Source organism: Plecotus auritus, assembly GCF_963455305.1.
Source record: "Plecotus auritus genome assembly, chromosome: 4".
Classification (NCBI taxonomy): domain Eukaryota; kingdom Metazoa; phylum Chordata; class Mammalia; order Chiroptera; family Vespertilionidae; genus Plecotus; species Plecotus auritus.
Window position 1 is genome coordinate 33,222,697 of NC_137775.1, and position 19,761 is coordinate 33,242,457.

Consider the following 19,761-nt stretch of genomic DNA (forward strand, 5'->3'; position numbering starts at 1 on the left):
GCTTCTCCTCTCTGGGACCACTCACTCCCAAAACTCTGCCTCTCTGAACATAGCTGCCACCCTGTGAAAAGCCCAGGCGACATGTGGGGCCATGCGAGGCGCTGTGATCAACATGCCCAGCTGAGTTCCAGCCTTCTGCCAGCATGAATGGCAGCCGTGTGAGTGAGCCACCTTGGATATCTCAGCCCAAGAGAACCACCCACTCGCTGTGACCCCAGGTGACATCTACAGACTAGAACTACCCAGGTGATTCCAATCAACACACAGAACCATGAGGAGTAATAAGAAGATTGTTTTAAGCTATTGCATTATGGCTGGTTTGTTATACAGCAATAGATGATCAAAATAATCATCTTGCATCAAGATGTATGTTAACTTGTGTTCAAAGTTAAGTGTTACAGATGGCAGAGTAAATAGAAAATTAGTAAATTTAACCTATATCAACAATTGTGCCTGCAATCTAATGGTCTCCTCAGAACCTTCCCACTAGGCATCCACTTAGAAAGCATCCCTCATGGATAAAGGGGGACTAACAGTATCATTACTCCCTTGTTTCTATTTCCTTTTATATTTCTCCTGAAACTTCGTATACATGGAATTACATAGCAAATACTCATATTTTGCTTCATTCATTAAACTTAATTTTTTATGATTTATCCAGGTATTTATCCATACATGGTTAATTCCTTTTTATTTCTGAATGGTATTATTGAAGTTATCATATTTTGTTTATTCTTCTATTGATGGAAATTTAGGTCATTTCCAATTTTTGCTATTATGAATAAGCTACTGTGCACTTTCTTACATGTATATTTATGTGGACATGTGTTTTAATTTCTCTTAGGTAAATGCCTAATTCTGGAATTGCTGGATATTAAGGTAAGTGTGTGTTTAACTTTATAAGAAGCTGACAAATACTTTTGCAGAGTCATTTCCCATCATCGGTGACTTAGAATTGCAGTTGCTTGGCCTCCTCTCAACATTCAATATTTGTATTGGTTTGTTTTTTGCTTCAAAATAAACGTCTACATAAATTAGAGCCAAAAAAATAACACTGCTCTAGCCAGCTTATTGGAACTGGATGGCTTCACTTGTATACTTGGTGGTACCTTATTGTCAACTGGGATGACAGGCATGGCTTGGCCTTGAGTGTTTCAAAGTCTAGCGAGGAGTCATACACATGGCAACTGGGATACAAAATCAGCGAGAGAAAGTGAGCTCCAATACACTTTTACTTTCCAACCCTCCTCTGGGTTCATGTTTGCTAATGTCCCAGTAGCCAGAGAAAGTCTTGTGGTCAAGAACATATTTAATGGGTGAAGAAATAGACTCTGCCTTTAATGGGAAGAACTGAAAGGTCACTTTGGAATAGAAAGTATTTGAGGCCTTTCTGCAATCTACCACAGTCTTCTCTTTAGCTCTTTAGCCACAAATCATTTTTATTCTCTTCACATGAAAAATATAATCATTCTCATTTCAGAATTCCCAAGTTTCATTTCATTGGTGGCATCAGACTCAGAGTTGAGGATATTTATTTAAATCAGATCCAAATGCAGATGAGGTGCCAAGAACTATAGTAATCAAGCTAACATGAGTGTTATTGGATAAAAATTAATTATAGAAATTAGACCTTACACAAAAGTGAGACTAGATGGACAGGTTGTGGAAGGATCAGAAAAAGAGTCCACTGAGTCTACCTAGTGTACTAGTGCAGGCAGACAAGTTAGAACTTGCAGGAAATTCTGAGAAACAAGTATATCCAGCCACTGCAGTAGGACCAAGAAGAGCAAGTTCATGGCAATCTCTATGGGAAGTTGTTGCCTTGGTGTAGGTACCATTTTTGGGGGTCCACAATCAAGTATCTGATGGTAGAACTGGGACTACTGTTGATCAGTCTGGATAATAGGTTGGACAACTTGGCAAAATGTGATCATACTGTGACCCAATGGACACAGCTGTTTCACTCTAGCACTAAATCTGACACCAATAAGAGTAATGGCCACTGTTTCATTTGTATGCTTTAAATCATACATAAATACCTCTTTTGGCCAAATCTAAAACAGAAAAGGAAATTCTGGAAAATGTAGTCCTCAAGTTGACCAGGTTGGCATAGAATAATCCACTATATTATTTATAGTGGGTTTTTTTTTTTTAATTTTAGCATTGTAGAAGATCTATGTCTACTCATTATATCTCATTGTTTTTGTTTTATTTTTTTTCTCATTGGGTTTTAATTTACACTACCCTAATGACTGTGCTTATTGGCCATTTATATACCTTACTTTGTAAATGCCAGAATTTTATGCCAAATTTTGTTTGTTGTCTTTTTATTATTGAATTTTAAAAATACTTTAAATATTTTAAGAACAAATCCTTTTTTTGCATAAATATATTGCAATACATTTATCTCATTGAGGCTTGCCTTTTAATTTTTCTTAATAATTACTTTTTAAACAGAAGTTTTTAATTTCAGTGAAGTTTAGTTTATCAAATAATTTTATTATGGTTAGTAATTTCTGTGCTCTAAAATGTCTTTGAATACTGTAAGGTTGCTGAGATATTGTCTGATATTTTCTTTAAGAAACCATTTAGATTGAATTTTTTGTTTAGATCTGCATTCTATCTCGAGTTCATTTTTGTATATGGAATAGTGTATGGATCAAGTTACAGTTGTTTACATGTAGAAATCCAGTTGTTCTGGTACTATATGTTGAAAAACACATATAATCTTTTCTATCCATATTAAATTTAATTGGTATATTTAAAAAATAAATTTACCACATTTTCTTATATATGTATCTATTTCTGACTTTCTATTTTGATTAATCTATTTTTCTATTCCCTATTAATGATTATTATGGCTTTATAGTAATTCTTGAAATAAAACAAATCTTCCAAATTTGTTTGATTTTCAATTTTAAAAGACTATATTGTTCTAGATCATTGGCCTACCTATATAAACATCAATATTAGATTGTCAATTTATAACAAAAAATAACCTGCTTGAGTTTTCATTGAAAACGCACTGATTCTATAGAATTCTGGGAAAAATTAACATTTTAATAATATTCGGTCTTGTAGTCTACGAATATGAGGTATTTCTTCATTTATTTGAGTCTTCTTTAACTTTAGCAATAAAATTTTCAGGTAGAAGCCATGTACAGCTTTTGCTCAGTTTTATTACTAGGCAGTTCTTCTTGCTGACATATTTTCAATAGGGCAGCCAGATTATTAGACTAAAATAAGTTAGATAATGTCACTCCTTGTTTCATGGCTAACAAGTGGCTTCTTTTTAGCAAGCATAGCAAACCTAAATAATTTTAATAGCCTAAAAATTCCTACATCATCCTGCCTCATTGCCTACAAATTCTTCCCCTTGTTTTCTCTTTAACAACCACACTGACCTCCTTTCTCCAAATGCCTCCATCTTCAGAGATTTTTCATTGTTGTTTCCTTCGCCTGCAACAGTCTACTTCCAATAAACGCATGTCTCCTTCCTTCACTGACTTCAGGTCTCTCCTCAGATGTCACCATCTCACCTCACTCGTGACCAACCACTTGATATGAAATAAACCTGACTCACCACCTCAGCACTCCCAATCCAATTCATCTGTGTGACTTTACATCTTCATCCACCCAGGATAGACACCCCCGCTTATGCCTGCTGACCTGGCATCCCATCCAGTTTTCAATTCCTTTTATTCTAAAAATTGTCCCAATTTGAACAATAAATTATTTATCACCCAAACTTATCCTGATTCATTTTTCTTCATGGCACTTATTAATTATGTGTCATATTGTACTTGCACTTTTGTTTTCTAGCTCTTCCAAAGGGACTGTAAATTCCACACAACAGACTCTATTTTTTATTGTTGACTGTTTTATCTTCAACCCTTCAGACGTCACCTAGCACCTAGTGCTCAGTAAATATTTGCTATATTGAGTAAATAATTAGTATGCTATACTAGCTGAGTGACTTTGGAAACTCACTTTGCCTTTTGAACTTCTGTTTTTTCCTCTCTCTGTAAAATGAACTCGTAGATTAAACAAGGTCATTAAGACCTTTCCAGCTCTAAAATACAAGGCTTGCATGGGAAACCTCACTCCTTGCTGATACAAATTTCATTTAAGTCAACAGTTGCTCTGTGCAGAGGGAGAACAGTAGAGCAGTGTTTTTCATAAGCTAGAGTAATCATCTAAAGCAATAAAAGAAATTGTTCTAAAGTGAAATCTCATCTAAGCAGCACAGATTGACTTAAAAATAATAACCAGGGTAACTTTACTTGCCAGAAGACTCAAGCACAAATTCTTCTTAATTATTTTCTGACCTGATTGAGCTTGTTTCCATACATTTTAGTAATATTAAAAAATATTTTATGAGATGGGTAAAGTAATTCAGGGAATTCATCTTATGAGGATGACCCCCAAATTTCTATCTCTAGTTCAGACTAGTCCCCTAAAGTTCAGACTCTCACATCTAACTGCCTCTCTGCTTGTGTTTCTAATAGGCAATTCAAATTGAGCATGTTCAAAGCTGAACTTCTCACTTTTCTCTAAAAATCTACTTCTCCAGTTTTTCTCATTTCAGTGGATGACAGTTCCATTTTTTTTATTTGTTTAGTTGCTCAGGTCAAAACGCTACTATCATCCTTTATTCCCCTTTATCTCATAGCCCACACCATTCTATCAGCATATCTTTTATCTATACCTTCAAATTCGCTGAGATCAACCCATTCTCACCCTTCCACACTTCTGCATTGTAGATAATGTTGCATTTCTCTGAATTACCACAATAGCATTTTAAATAATTTTCCCTAGCTTTTTCTCTCTTCACTTCTCAATACCTACCCTTGCCTATTATCAACAAAGCATCCATAAAGATTTCTTTAAAGCCTAAATCAGATCATGTCACTTCTCTGTCCCAAATCTAATTGCTTCCATCCAACTCTGAACAAATGCAATGTTTCTGAACAAATGCAATGTTTCTCTTAGGGGCCCATCGGGCACTCCACTGCCTCTCTTACTTTATGTTTCACGACTTTTCTCCTTGCTTTTTGCTCTGCTCATGGTGGCATAGAGCACACCACATACCCTCTTACCTCAAAAAAGTTCTTGCTATTGACCTTGCCTAAAATACTCTTTGCCTCAGAGGTCTGCATGGCTTGATTAGGTCTCTCTTCAGACATCACGTTACCAGAGGAGCCATTCCTGTGTTCTCCATGTAAAATATCAGCTTCCTCCCTCGTTCCCACATTTCCTGTTTTACCCTCATTCCTTTCTCTTGCTTAGTGATTAGACCCATCTGACATACTATAACAACACAATATATTCTGTGTATGTTTACTCTCTGTCTCCCTCACCTAGAATAAGTTCATGAGGTCTAAGGCTTTGTCTGTTTTATATCTCTCCATCCCCTAAAACTGGGACTGGAACATAGTAGATGTTCAATAAATATTTCTTAAATGAAAGAATGAGTGAATCTGTTTATTAAGCAGACTATTTATATTATCTAATGCTCTTCGTCCTCTTCTAATTTTTAACTTTAGCTCCATTAAAAAAGACTCAATGAAACAAATTTATTTTAAATGTCACCTTTACATTAATGTTCATTTTATAAAGCAGAAAATATGCACAAATGCAAACAATGTAAAGTGCCCAATCATACTTGTAAATATCATCCTCCAATTGCAAACACATGCTTGAAATCTAGAGGTTGTATGACAAGGTAGGATGTCAATCCTTCTAAGCTCTCAGAGGAGAGGAAAGGGCTGGTAGAGTCAGAGGAAGTTTGATGCTTTCCCACTTTTCCCAGTGCAAATGCTCACTTCTTGCTGTTTTACTTCTTTGAACAACCCACAAAGTGTAGGTCCTTATGCTGTCTTCAATATCTACTAAGTTCAGAGTTCTACTAAGATCTTCCCCACTGAAGTGATTTTAATCCTGGGAGTGCAGTTGTCTGTCTGTGTTAGCACTAAATAGGATGTGAAACTTCATCTAGTTCAGCCCAACAATTTTCTAAGTGAGGAAAGGGAACTCAGAGAGGGGAAATGACTTAACCAAAACTTCTCAGAGCTGACCCTGGAGTCCAGGCATCCAGTTCCCCATTCCTACTAATCTCTACTGCACTGAATTTCATTACCCTGTTTTCATATTAATGTAATATAAGAAATAAGCTACATGTCCAATAACAAGACAATGGTTAAATATGTCTGATGACCTACTACACAGCTATTAAAAATTATTGAATGACATGGGTAAATATTGGCAGTGTAGCTAACTAAAAAAATCAAGTAATATAACCTCAATTTTAGAAAATAGTTGTATATATAATGAAAAGACTCAATATGTCAAAATATTATTGGATGCTATTTCTGGAAGATGGGAGTAGAGATGTGTGTTTTTTTTTTAACTTGTATTTATACTTTTATAATTCCAAAATTAATAATTTTATAATAAAAGAATATTTTAAAGGAATATTTTAAACTTTCCCTCTGCACCATAGAGATAAAGATAGAAACATCAGTGAGAGAGAAATATTGATCAACTGCCTCCTACTAGGGATGGAGCCCAAAACTGGAACATGTGCTCTGATTGAAATCAAAAGTGACCTCCTGGTTCATGGGCCAACGCCTAATCATAACCATGGCACCACACCGGCCAGACTCATTGCATTGTTTTGTATCGGTTCTAGTTTCTGTTTGCTCCACAAGATTATGAGTTCTTCAGGGGCATGAACCAACTCTTATTAATCCATTTAATAATACCCAATGCATAGAATTAAATCTCCAGATAAATTAAACCTCCATATAAATACAATTAACTTAAAGATATAAAAGAAACAAATATTATTATTCATAGATATGATGCTAGCACCATACAAGGTAAAATTCACAATATCATGTAGCTAATAAAAAACGTATCAAATAAGCAGGAAAATACTTCCCATTAGGAGGGGGAAATGTAAATCAACTGAACTGACCCAGAAATGGTATAAATGATAAATTTAATAGGTCATTAAAAGTTATAACTATAGTTCATATTTTTAAGATGGCAATAGATATTCAGTTTCTTTATAATTACTATTTCCCTCAAACTGTCATAGGCCTGACATGCATCTGTCAGTGCATCCTCTTCCACTAATACCGGGTCCTAGTTTGCCACAGGTCAAAGTTGAACAATAGCACTGCGATTTTATGTCAGGGCTGTCAGAGCTCCATCTATCACCAATGACAACTTATCACCAATAGGCAGAATTTCCTGAAATTCTATTTTAAGATTTTTCCTTTTACTGTGATATCAATCAATTTGATTATGAATGTCCTTGCCTGTAGGGTTGTTGTTGTTGTTTTTCATGTTTATTGGGCTCAGGGTTTATTGAGTTTCAGGGATTTATAGCTTATACAAAATTTGGAAACATTTCAATCATTATTTTTCAGTGTCTTCTATCCACCCACCTTCCCTGCCTGTTCAGGGACTCCAACTGCATATATATTAGTCCATTTGAAGTTGTTTCATAGATGCCTGATGCTCTATTCTTCTTTTCTAAGTCTTTTTTTCTCTGTTTCATTTTAAATAGTTTCTATTGCTGTCTTCAAATGTGCTAATCTGTTCTTCTGCAATGTCTAATTTGCCATTATTGCTATCCAATCTATTTTTTCAACATAAACACTGTATTCACAGTTTTAGATGTTCTTAAGATGAACCTAACACATTCAATCTTTCTCCTAGCTTCTTAAACATATGGGATACAGTTATAACTATGTTAATGTCTGTGTTTTTTCTGAGTCATTTTCAACTGGTTGATTTTCCCCCCCTCTTAATAGGATATATTTTTCTACTTCTTTTTATCCTTAATAATTTTTATTGGACACCATTTATTTTGAATTTTACGTGTTGGGTGCTGGTTATTGTGGTATGCCTATAAATATTCTTAAGGTTTGTTCAGGGAAGCTATTGACTTACTTGGAAATAGTTTGATCAGTTCAATCCTGTTTTTAAGGCTTGTTAGATGGGACCAGTGAAGCATTTAGTCTAGGATGAGATTTTCACCACTACCCAGGGGGCAAAGCTCCATACCCCATTTCCTGTGAACTATGAGGTTTTTCTCATCATGCTGGTGAGAACAGGCCCATGTGAGCTCAGAGAAGTTATTCCTTTGAATCCTTTCATGTGTTTTTTTTCTGTGGCCTCAGAGCATTTCCTCATGTGCATGTGCTGATCAGTACTCAGGTGACACTGAGGGCCTATCCTCCCAGGGTGTCCTCCCTGCTACTCTCCCCTCCAAATCCTCTGCTCTGGGAACTTTAGCCGCCTACCCTCACTGGACTCCAGCTCCATCTCCCCAAATCAGGTCCACCATCAGGCATCCTGAGTTCCCTGGCCCTATGCCAGAGCCTCACAGTAAGCAGGGACAATGATAAAACATTTTTTGTTTTCCACCTCTCTGGGATCACTGCCTTTTATTGCCTGTTAGCCAATGTCTTCCTATATTTTATTTTGTTTATTAGTTATTGCATGTAAGAGGTTAAATTCACTCCTTGTTACCTCATCTTGCTTGGAAGCAAAAGTCTTCCCAAGTCTCATTTTACAGTCGGCTTCTTAGATATCAACTGGTCAAGGCCAGTTCCCAGGAAACAGATCCTAACGCTGTGATTTTCCTGTACAGTGTTCTCTGTAATATCTCTAAGGATGTAAGGCAAGCAGGATTGGACAGAACAAGAAGTTAAACCACAAAGTTGGGAGCTCTGGAGAGAAAATGATCTTTCAGAGCTGTCCCAGTTATATCCCTAGTGAGATGCAGGAGGCTATCAGGGAGAAGGCATAACCTTAGGTTGAGTGAAGTGGCTGCCTCTGGTGGGGGAGTGCCTTTGTCTGGAAGGGGATCTGGATTAGTACCACTGGATCTGCTGCATGGCCGCTTTCAACATTATACAAATGTGGGTAGTTGGCACCCTGATGAAGTGTTTTATTACAGTCAGAAAAACTATGGCTTCTTATTTAAATAGCTTATGAAAGTAGAAATTATTTTTTGCTAATAATTATTTTCTTATTATCCCATTTGTAAGACTCTTCAGAATTTCCTTTAAAAGATAACTAAACTATAACTTAGGGTTTGCGTAGAATAATGAGGCTTTCTCTGGTAGGGACAATTGGTTTCATATCTGCAGGATCCATGTCCTCCCTAACTAGTGGGCTCTGAGGAGACTGAAATTAGGAGACAGAACTAAGTGGCAATTTATAATATTTTCAATGACATAGAGTAAACATTTTTTGTACTCCCACTGTTTGAAGGAGGCAGTGTAGCAGAGGGCTTAAGACTATTCACAGGTATAAAATTTTAGTTATGCAAGGTGAATATGTTCTAGAGATCTGTTGCATAACATTGTAGCTATAATTAACAATATTATATTGTACACTCAAAAGTTTATTAAGTGTTCTTACCATAATGAAAAACATACTGCAGACAACTGCTGCACCCACGGAACAGCTGCGAGCCCCAGAACAACACCCCCCAATTGGCGCAAACACACGGGTTCAGAGGAGCTCTACACTCCACCACTGAAAGGTCAGATTTTGCCTGGGATAAGGAGAGAGAGAACTACATAACCAGACACCCAGAGAAGAGAGACAGACCATGGGGAGACAAAGAAACAGCCCACATATGAAAGAAAAGCAGGCATCAGCAGAAAAGGAAGTAAACGAAATGGAGGAAAGCAACCTTCTAGAAAAAGAATTCAGAGAAATGGTCATAAGGTGGATGAAAAGAATGGAAGACAAATTCGACAATATGAGCAAGAACGAAGAGGAAATGAAGAAGAACCAAGAAGAAATGAAAAATGACATCGCTGCTGTAAAGAACTCAATAGAAAGCATCAAGAGTAGACTAGAAGAAGCAGAGGACCACATCAGTGAGCTAGAAGACAAGATGAGAAAAAATACCCACGTAGAGCAACTTCTAGAAAAAAAAAGTTAAAAGGCAGGAGGAGAGCTTAAGGGAACTTTGGGACAACACGAAACAAAACAACATCCGCATAATAGGGGTTCCAGAAGGAAAGGAAGCTGAGAAAGGAATAGAAAACCTCTTTGAAGAAATAATGACAGAAAATTTCCCTGATATAGGGAAGAAAAAACCCACACAAATCCAAGAAGCTCACAGAGTCCCAAGCAAAATGAACCCCAAAAGACCGACGCTAAGGCACATTATAATTAAATTGGCAAACACCAAGGACAAAGTAAGAATCTTAAAAGCGGCAAGAGAGAGACAGAAAGTTACATACAAAGGAACCCCCATCAGACTAGCAACTGATTTCTCAACAGAAACTCAGCAGGCCAGAAAGGAATGGAATTAAATATACAAAGTCATGCAAAGTAAGGGTCTGAATCCAAGAATACTGTACCAGCAAGGCTATCAATCAAAACTGAAGGTGAAATCAGGAGCTTCACAGACAAAAAAGGACTAAGGGAATTTATTACCACCAAACCAGCAATGCAAGAAATGCTAAAGGGTCTACTGTAAAAAAAAAGAAATAGGAAGCAAAGAAGGAACACAGGGGTAAAGAATAGGAATGGCGATAAATAAGTACCTATCAATAATAACTTTAAATGTAAATGGATTAAATGCCCCAATCAAAAGTCATAGGGTAACGGATTGGATAAGAAAACACGACCCATATATCTGCTGTCTACAAGAAACCCATCTCAGAAAAAAGACGCACACACAGACTGAGGGTGAAGGGATGGAAAAAGGTTTTCCAGGCAAATGGAACTGAAAAAAAAAGCTGGGATAGCAATACTTATATCTGACAAATTAGATCTCAAAGTGAAGGACATAACAAGAGATAAGGAAGGCCACTTCATAATACTAAAGGGAGCAATCCAACAAGAAGAAATAACTCTGGTAAACATATATGCACCCAATACAGGAGCACCCAAATACATAAAAAAAAATCCTGGAGGATATCAATGGAGAGATTGACAGGAATACAATCATAGTAGGAGACTTTAATACCCCACTATCACCATTGGACAAATCCTCTAAACAAAAAATCAGCAAAGAAACATCAATCCTAAATGACTCACTAGACCAGATGGAATTAATTGACATATTCAGAACATTTCACCCCAAAGCCACAGAATATACATTCTTCTCAAGTGCACATGGGTCATTTTCAAAGATAGACCATATGTTGGGACATAGGCAAAGTCTCTTCAAATTCAAGAAGATAGAAATCATATCAAGCATCTTCTGAGACCACAGTGGCATAAAACTGGAAATCAACTACAATAAAAACAACCCAAAGAAATCAAACACATGGAGACTAAACAGCATGCTATTAAACCATGACTGGGTTACCAGAGAGATCAAAGAAGAAATAAAAAACATCATGGCAACAAATGACAATGAAAACACTACAATCCAAAATCTATGGGACACAGCGAAAGCAGTCTTGTTAGGGAAGTTCATAGATCTGCAAACCTACTGCAAAAAAACAAGAAACAATGGTAATAAATTACCTAACCCAACAACTCAAAGAGTTAGAAAAAGAGCAACAAGAAAAGCCCAGTGTAAGCAGAAGGAAGGAAATAATAAATATCAGAGCAGAGATAAATGACATAGATACCAAAAAAACAATATAAAAGATCAACAAAACCAAGAGCTGGTTCTTTGAAAGGATAAACAAGATTGATGAACCTCTAGCCAGGCTCACCAAGAAGCAAAGAGAGTTCCCAAATAAACAAAATCAGAAATGAAAGAGGTGAAATAACAACAGATCCCGCCGAAATACAAAGGATTGTTAAAAAATACTATGAACAACTCTATTCCAACAAACTGGACAACCTGGAGGAAATGGACATATTCCTAGAAAAATATAACCTTCCAAAACTCAATCAGGAAGAATCTAAACAGCTCAATATGCCAGTAACTATGGAAGAAATTGAAGCAGTCATCTAAGAGCTTCCGGCAAACAAAAGCCCAGGGCCAGACGGCTTCACAGGAGAGTTTTACCAAACATTCAAGGAAGAACTAAAACCTATCCTCCTCAGACTATCCCAAAAAATTCAAGAGGAAGGAACACTTCCAAGCTCCTTCTATGAAGCCAGCATCACCCTAATACCAAAACCAGATAAAGACAACACAATGAAGGAGAATTACAGGCCAATATCCCTCATGAATGTAGATGCCAAAATCCTCAAAAAAATTCTAGCAAATCGGATCCAGCAGTACATCAGAAAGATCATACACCATGACCAAGTAGGGTTTATCCCAGGAATGCAAGGATGGTACAATATCCACAAATCAATAAATGTGATACATCACATAAACAAATTGAGAGATAAAAATCACATAGTCATATCAAATGATGCAGAAAAGGCATTTGACAAAATCCAACACCCTTTCTTGATAAAAACTCTCAACAAGGTGGGAATAGAAGGATCATACCTCATCATAATAAAAGCTATATATGATAAACCCACAGCTAACATCATACTCAATGGTCAAAAACTAAAACCATTTCCCCTAAGAACAGGAACAAGACAGGGATGCCCACTCTCACCACTCCTGTTTGACATAGTACTGGAAGTATTAGCCATTGCAATTAGACAAGAAGAAGAAATAAAAGGCATCCAAATTTGAAAAGAAGAAGTAAAGCTGTCCTTATTTGCAGATGACATGATATTGTACATAAAAAACCCAAAAGACTCCATCAAAAAACTAACAGACTTAATAAATGAATTCGGCAATGTAGCAGGATACAAAATTAATGCCAAGAAATCTATGGCATTTCTATACACCAACAGTGAACTTACAGAAAGAGAGACTAAAAAAGCAATCCCATTTTCCATCGCACCAAAAAAATTAAGATACTTAGGAATAAACCTAACCAAGGAGGTAAAATGCCTATACGTGGAAAACTATAGGACACTGAAAAGAGAGATAGAGGAAGATGTAAACAGATGGAAGAACATACCATGTTCACGGATTGGTAGAATCAACGTCATTAAAATGTCCATACTACCCAAAGCAATCTATAGATTCAATGCACTCCCCATTAAAATACCAATGGCAAATTTCACAGACCTAGAAAGAACTCTCCAAAAATTCATCTGGAATAAAAAAATGACCCCGAATAGCCACAGCAATCCTGAGAAAGAAGAATAAAGTAGGAGGGATCTCAATACCAGATTTCAAGCTGTATTACAAAGCCACTGTCCTCAAAACAGCCTGGTACTGGCACAAGAACAGACATATAGATCAATGGAATAGAATAGAGAATCCAGATATCGACCCAAACCAATATGCGCAATTAATATTTGACAAAGGAGGCATGAGCATACAATGGAGTCAAGACAGTCACTTCAATAAATGGTGTTGGGAAAATTGGACAGATACATGCAAAAAAATGAAACTAGATCACCAACTTACCCCATACACAAAAATAAACTCAAAATGGATACAGGACTTAAATATAAGACGGGAAACCATAAAAATACTAGAGGAATCCACAGGCAACAAAATCTCAGACATATGCCAAAAGAACTTTTTCACTGATACTGCCCCTAGGGCAACAGAAGCCAAAGAGAAAATAAACAAATGGGACTACATCAAACTAAAAAGCTTTTGCACAGCAAAAGAAACCATCTACAAAACAACAAGAAACCCCACTGTATGGGAGAACATATTTGCAAATGTTATCACTGATAAAGGTTTAATCTCCAACATCTACAGGCAGCTTATACAACTTAATAAAAGGAAGATAAATGATCCAATAAAAAAAATGGGCAACGGACCTAAATAGAATCTTTTTGAAAGAAGACAGAAGGAAGGCCAAGAGACACATGAAAACATGCTCAAAGTCACTAATTATCTGAGAGATGCAAATCAAAATGACAATGCGATACCATCTCACACCTGTCAGAATGGCTATCATCAACTAATCAACAAACGACAAGTGTTGGCGAGTTTGCGGAGAAAAAGGAACCCTCGTGCACTGCTGGTGGGAATGCAGACTGGTGCAGCCACTGTGGAGAACAGTATGGAGTTTCCTTAAAAAACTGAAAATGGAACTCCCATTTGACCCAGTAATCCCACTCCTAGGAATATATCCTAAGAAACTAGAAACACCAATCAGAAAGGATATATGCACCCCTACGTTCATAGCAGCACAATTTACAATAGCTAAGATTTGGAAACAGCCTAGGTGCCCGTCAGCAGATGACTGGATCAGAAAACAATGGTACATCTACACAATGGAATACTATGCTGCCATAAAAAAGAAGGAATTACTACCATTTGTAGGCACCTCGATGGAATTAGAGAACATTATGCTAAGTGAAATAAGCCAGTCAATGAAAGAAAAATACCACATGATCTCACTCATTTGGGGATAATGAAAAACATTATAAACTGATGAACAAAAAGATAGATATAGAGGCAGTAAAGCATCAAACAGACTGTCAAATTACAGCGGTAAGGTTAGGGAGAGGTGGGGGAAATAAGTGATCAACTGAAGGACTTATATGCATGCATATAAGAGTAACCAACGGATGCAAAACATTGGGGGGTGAGGGCATGTATGGGAGTGGGGTGGGGGGGGGACAATGGTAAACTATGTACACATATAATACCTTAATAAAAAAAAGAAAAAAAAGAAAAAAGAAAAGAAAAACATACTGCATTACAATACAATACAATATTTGTGCACTCTGAGACTGCTCACTTTTACATCCTGGCTCCGCTTCCTCAGTGCTTTGGACTTTGGACAAGTTGCTATGCCTTTCTAAAGCTCACTTTCCTTCTCTATAAAATAGGCTGATTGTAACACCTCATAGGATTGTGATCATTGAGGGAGTCAGAGACAGAATAACCTGTTTATAGAGAGGACTGGTCTGGGGCTGACTTCATAGGCTTGAATCCTCACTAATTTAATTTAATCTCTGCCTGTGTTCTTATTTACAAAAGAGAGATTGTTATAATAACAAATTCCTAGGGTGTTTATAAGGATTGAGTTAGCAGAGAAAAAGAGCTTAGTAGAGTACCAAGCATATAGCAAGTGCTCAGTAAATGTGAGCTCTGACTATTAGATGTGAAGGGGGCTTGCAAAGTTTGAATTGAATTTGCTGAAAAGTAGAACCAGGTCCTGCTCAAAGGGCCCTTACAGTCTAATAAACAAGAAGGGCCAGGGCAAAAGTAATGATATATGTAGATTTTACGTTTGCTTATTTGGTTGGTTAAGTGTTGCAACCTGTTTCAATAAAATGAGGGATGACGAAATGACAGACAGCATACACACCGACAAGACAGACGCCTAGCTTGGTGAAGACTGCAGTAAGTTTATTAACTGCGTAATGCCTTTTATACACAAAACACTGAATAGGAGGTCTGTCAAGAGGAATGTATTCTTTGTTCCTCTTAATCTCTAAGGGAGAGACAGAGCAGAAGGACAAATTCTCAGTACAGCAAATCTCAGTAAATAGTGACAGACTTCTTGGTAAGCTATGAAAGGTTGCTCTCATTCTACTGATAACCGCCATCCAAGCAAGCCTGGGAAAACTGTGTGGGTAGGGGACCCAAAACTTTAAAGAATAGCTTTAAAGGTCATTCCCTTGTGGCCAAACCCACCCTTCCTGTTTGCAGGCAAGAGGGGAGCACATCTGTTTGCAGAATGTGCTTCTTTGGCATGTACACAGTTGGGAATGTTTCCAAGTTATGCTGTTTGCAGCTTTTCCTTGGCTGATCTCTTCAGTTAAGTTCTAGGCAATAGAATGTCCTGTGACTGTGGTTCCAAGTGTCTGAGGTGACTTAGAACTATGACTTTAAGAAACAGAAATGCTGCCCCTCTCCCTGCCCTACCCCTACCCTTATCCCTGTTTGGTTGCAGTCATCTGGAAGGGTGGAGAAGTGGTCACTGAAGCTCACTTTCCCATGTCAGCAATCCCTGAGCAGTCCAAAGACAGATCCCCTGCCTGTTCTGTTTCTGCTGGCATGGGGAAGTGAGCATTTCTAACCACTTCCCTACAGAGCAGGGGTTATTGAAGCCAAAGAATTCTTCCTCAAACATTAAGTATAGATTGGAGAGAGGCTCCACTCTAAGTAGCTGTAATAAAGTATAAGTCTTGTTTCTCAGCTTTTGAAAGTTATTTAACAGCCAGAGAGCTTGGAAGTCACCAAGCTGAGTTGCAGGGCAGTCATCTGCATTTGCTGTGCTCAGAAGTGACTCTGAAGGTCACAGCAAGGACCGTCAGCCTGCAGCATTGCAGAGAGCAAAGGGTATGCAGTCAGGTTGATCTTGCTCTACCACCTGCCCCATACCAGGCAAGTCCTTACCTGTCTACACTTCAGGCTTGTTACCTGTGAAATAGTGATAATATTGGCCATTACTATTTGAGTGCTTATGATGCTCCAAGCACAACATTTGAGGTAAGTACTATTCTTCCCTTTGCACAAATGAAGAAAATGGAATTCAGAGAGTTTAAATAACTTACTGAGGGTAAGAATCGGTGTTTATATTCAGGTCTGTCTCTAAAACCTATGCTAAGGAGCCAGAACCCCTCCCTAAGCCTGGAATGTAGCAGGAATGCATTAAATCACAACTCTTATTAACATTTAAAGATAACATTGACCATGATTATCATCTGCACTTAAGAATATGGGATAAAAGAAAAAAAAGATTAATGTAGGACCAATTGTCCTTTCACACTGACACATACAAATACCATCTTAAGGTTTATTGAGGAAAATATCCACTTCTTAGTATTATGGCTTGACCAGAATTTAACTCCATAAAGAAAAGAAATGCCATATTTGCATGCTGCATATATAATATAATAAAGGTGAAGGAAGATGGCACTAGAAATTAATAAGAGAAAAAGAAAACCTTGTACACTGTTGGTGGGACTGTAAATTGGTATAGCCAGAATGGAAGACAGTATGGAGGTTCCTCAAAAAATTAAAAATAGAGTTGCCATATGTCTCAGCAATTCTACTTCTGGGTATTTATTTGAAGACAACAAAAACACAAATTCAAAAAAATATATGCACCTCTATGTTCTTTGCAGCATTATTTACAGTTGTGAGGATATGGAAGCAACCTAGGTGTCCACTGATGGATGAATGGATAAAGAAGATGCAGTATATATACAATGGAATATTATTCAGCCCCCCCAAAAAATGAATGAAATCTTGTCATGGACCACCATATGGTTGGAAGTAAAGGATATTATACTACGTGAAATAAGTCAGACAAGGACAGATACTGTGTGATTTCACTTATATATGGAATATAGAAAAATACGCAAATGAATAAACAAATAAAATATAAGCAGATCCATAGATATAGAGAACAAGCTGATAGTTGCCAAAGGGGAGTGGGGAGTGGCAGGATGGGGGGGGGGAAAGAGACTAGAAAAAAAAAAGAAATGAATAAGCATTTTATAATTTTTCCAAAATATTTTATTATTTTATTCCATCTTATGTCAACTCCCTTATTTTTATCCAAATTTAAAATGAAAAAGCAGTCTCTGAGTATAACAATGCTATGTTTGGCTTACACTGGCGTTTCTCCCTTTCATGCCTCTATTCCAAACGCTACCACTGAGTAGCTATACAACCTTTGGCAAGACACCTCTCTTCTCTTGGCCTGGGTCACCTATTACCTATAAAATATGGGCAGGCTGTTGATCATTTCTAAGACTTTTCTTCTCTATTATCTTGGCATCTTACAAATATTAACCATGGATGGCTTCAGGGGTGGTCTGTTTCAAGATAAAACTCACCATGGGTTGGTTGCTTAAATTTTGCTATTTTTTTACCCAGTAGTCTTTATCTATGATTATGGCTATGCATTCAACTACTCTGATGAGATTTTTCTATTAAATAATATTTCCTCAAATTTTGATCCTCTGCTGTCATCCAAGAGAGATCTCTGGAAATTTTAATCATGGGATAAATGAAGGAACGCCCTCAAGATATCTCCATTGTCTTCACATAGATAGATGTTTTGTAGGGCACTTCTTCCATCATAACATTAACACTACTAACTTTGAAATTATTTATTTTGCTTATAGAAATACAACCAAGTTGAAAAGAAAGAAAGAGAGAAGTACAACAAAGTTGCTGTCTGATTGTTATCTGTATAACCCCCAATAACAATTAGATTGGGATAGTCTAACCAAGCAGAGGCTAAGCTAAGTGGAGAGTGGACATTCATTTGTCGGAGCAGTTGAAAGATTTGCTTTTCAGGAAGCTGTTTCTCCCCTGTAGTTGGGCCTCTGAGCATTGCCCAGTCCCAAGAGCAGAGTGTTCCTTTTTTTAAAGATGTTTATGTCTAGGCTCATGGGAGAGGCTACCTAGTGACCGGAGTTCTAAACCTCAGTCAGATCTCTCTGAAGTGACATTGAATTGGGCCAGCACAATGTTTTCTTTGGCTTTAATGAATTTAAAAATGTTTCCAGTCTAAGCGTTTCTCAGCTTCATTCATTCTTCTTTTTTTATTTTTTCCTGTTCCTTGAGGACAATGGATGGTAGCCAACATCTCTGAAACAGGGGCCCCCCATTTGCTGGCCTTTCATTGTGTGCTAAACATTTTACATACATTTCATTTATCCTCAAAATAGAATGGTGAGTTAGGTATACGTATCTCCTGTTTATAAATGAGTAAACTGAGATTCAAAGGAAGAACTTGCCCATGGCAAGATACTAATAAGTACGCCTCGGTTGGCTGAGCATTAAGCTGGAGCCTAATAGATCTTGGTTTGCTTGGATCGTGTCATTTGGCTCCGTGTCTTCTCAAGTGAGTGTTTCAAGGGCCACTGGACTCCACGACTTGGACTTGTTCTTTCAGATGAACAAACAAGACACTGGACTTTATTTGATCATGAACATCAAACCTTAAGCATCCACTATATTTAAACCATAGGCAAATTCAGTGATCTCATAATTTTTCTTTAGTTATTCTGGAAGGAACTTGTTCAGAGAAGACCTGGGAGAGTGACCCTCATAGTATCCGTCTTCAAATAGCAGAAAATCCAAGAGAGAGTATATACTAGTATATATATTACATATAGCAAGCCTGGTAGAACTCCAATTGATCAGGGCTGCCCATCAATCCTACTGTCAAGCCCAGATTCCTCCGCAGACCCCCAACCCCTGAGATTCCGCCTGGATGCAGAGATCTGGGCCTCTGCGTTTGCGCAGCACTCACGCCCCCAGAGCCCCGCCTGTGTCTACAGGGCGCGTGCTGTGGTCTCCTGGCAACGGCAGACGCGGAGCCCAGGGTCGCAGAGCCTGCTCCAGTCCCAGCTGAGCCCAGCCTTTGCCATGACCACCAAACAAGCCAAGAAGAAAGAGGTGCATGGTATCACCTCGGTGCATAGCTCGGATAAATCTAAAGAGTAAGGGACTTCTGCCGGCCCATCCACCCCTAGCCTAACTGCTTGGCCTTTTTTCTAGTCCAGGGGCTGCTTTCTTTAACAAACTGCCAGAGCTGGATTTTAGCGGGTCCTCCCAACTGCTTTATCTTCTGTGGGAACTCAGATCGGGAGATGGAGATTCTTGCTCCTGTTCCTCCCCCACGCCAGCTTCGACCGCCTCCTTCCCCAAGACCGCTGCTGCTGGGCTGTGTGTGTGTGTGTGTGTGTGTGTGTGTGTGTGTGTGTGTGTAAGAGAGAGAGAGAGAGAGAGAGAGAGAGAGAGAGAGAGAGAGAGAGAGAGAGAGAGAGAAGGAGGAGGAGGAGGAGGAGGAGGAGGAGGAGGAGGAGGAG

At 37.9% G+C, this 19,761-nt stretch overlaps 1 protein-coding gene across 1 annotated transcript in view; it reads left to right on the top strand.

Annotated features, from left to right (window-relative positions):
- Positions 1 to 19,318: 19,318 nt before the first annotated feature.
- The window catches only part of ADGB (androglobin), a gene marked incomplete at both ends in the record, with an annotated part of 144,053 nt that continues 143,610 nt past the window's right edge, over positions 19,319 to 19,761 (top strand). The window contains one exon of the mRNA XM_080663871.1: positions 19,319 to 19,392. Within this exon, the coding sequence (XP_080519997.1) occupies positions 19,319 to 19,392 (74 nt within the window). The remainder of the gene's footprint in view (positions 19,393 to 19,761) is intronic.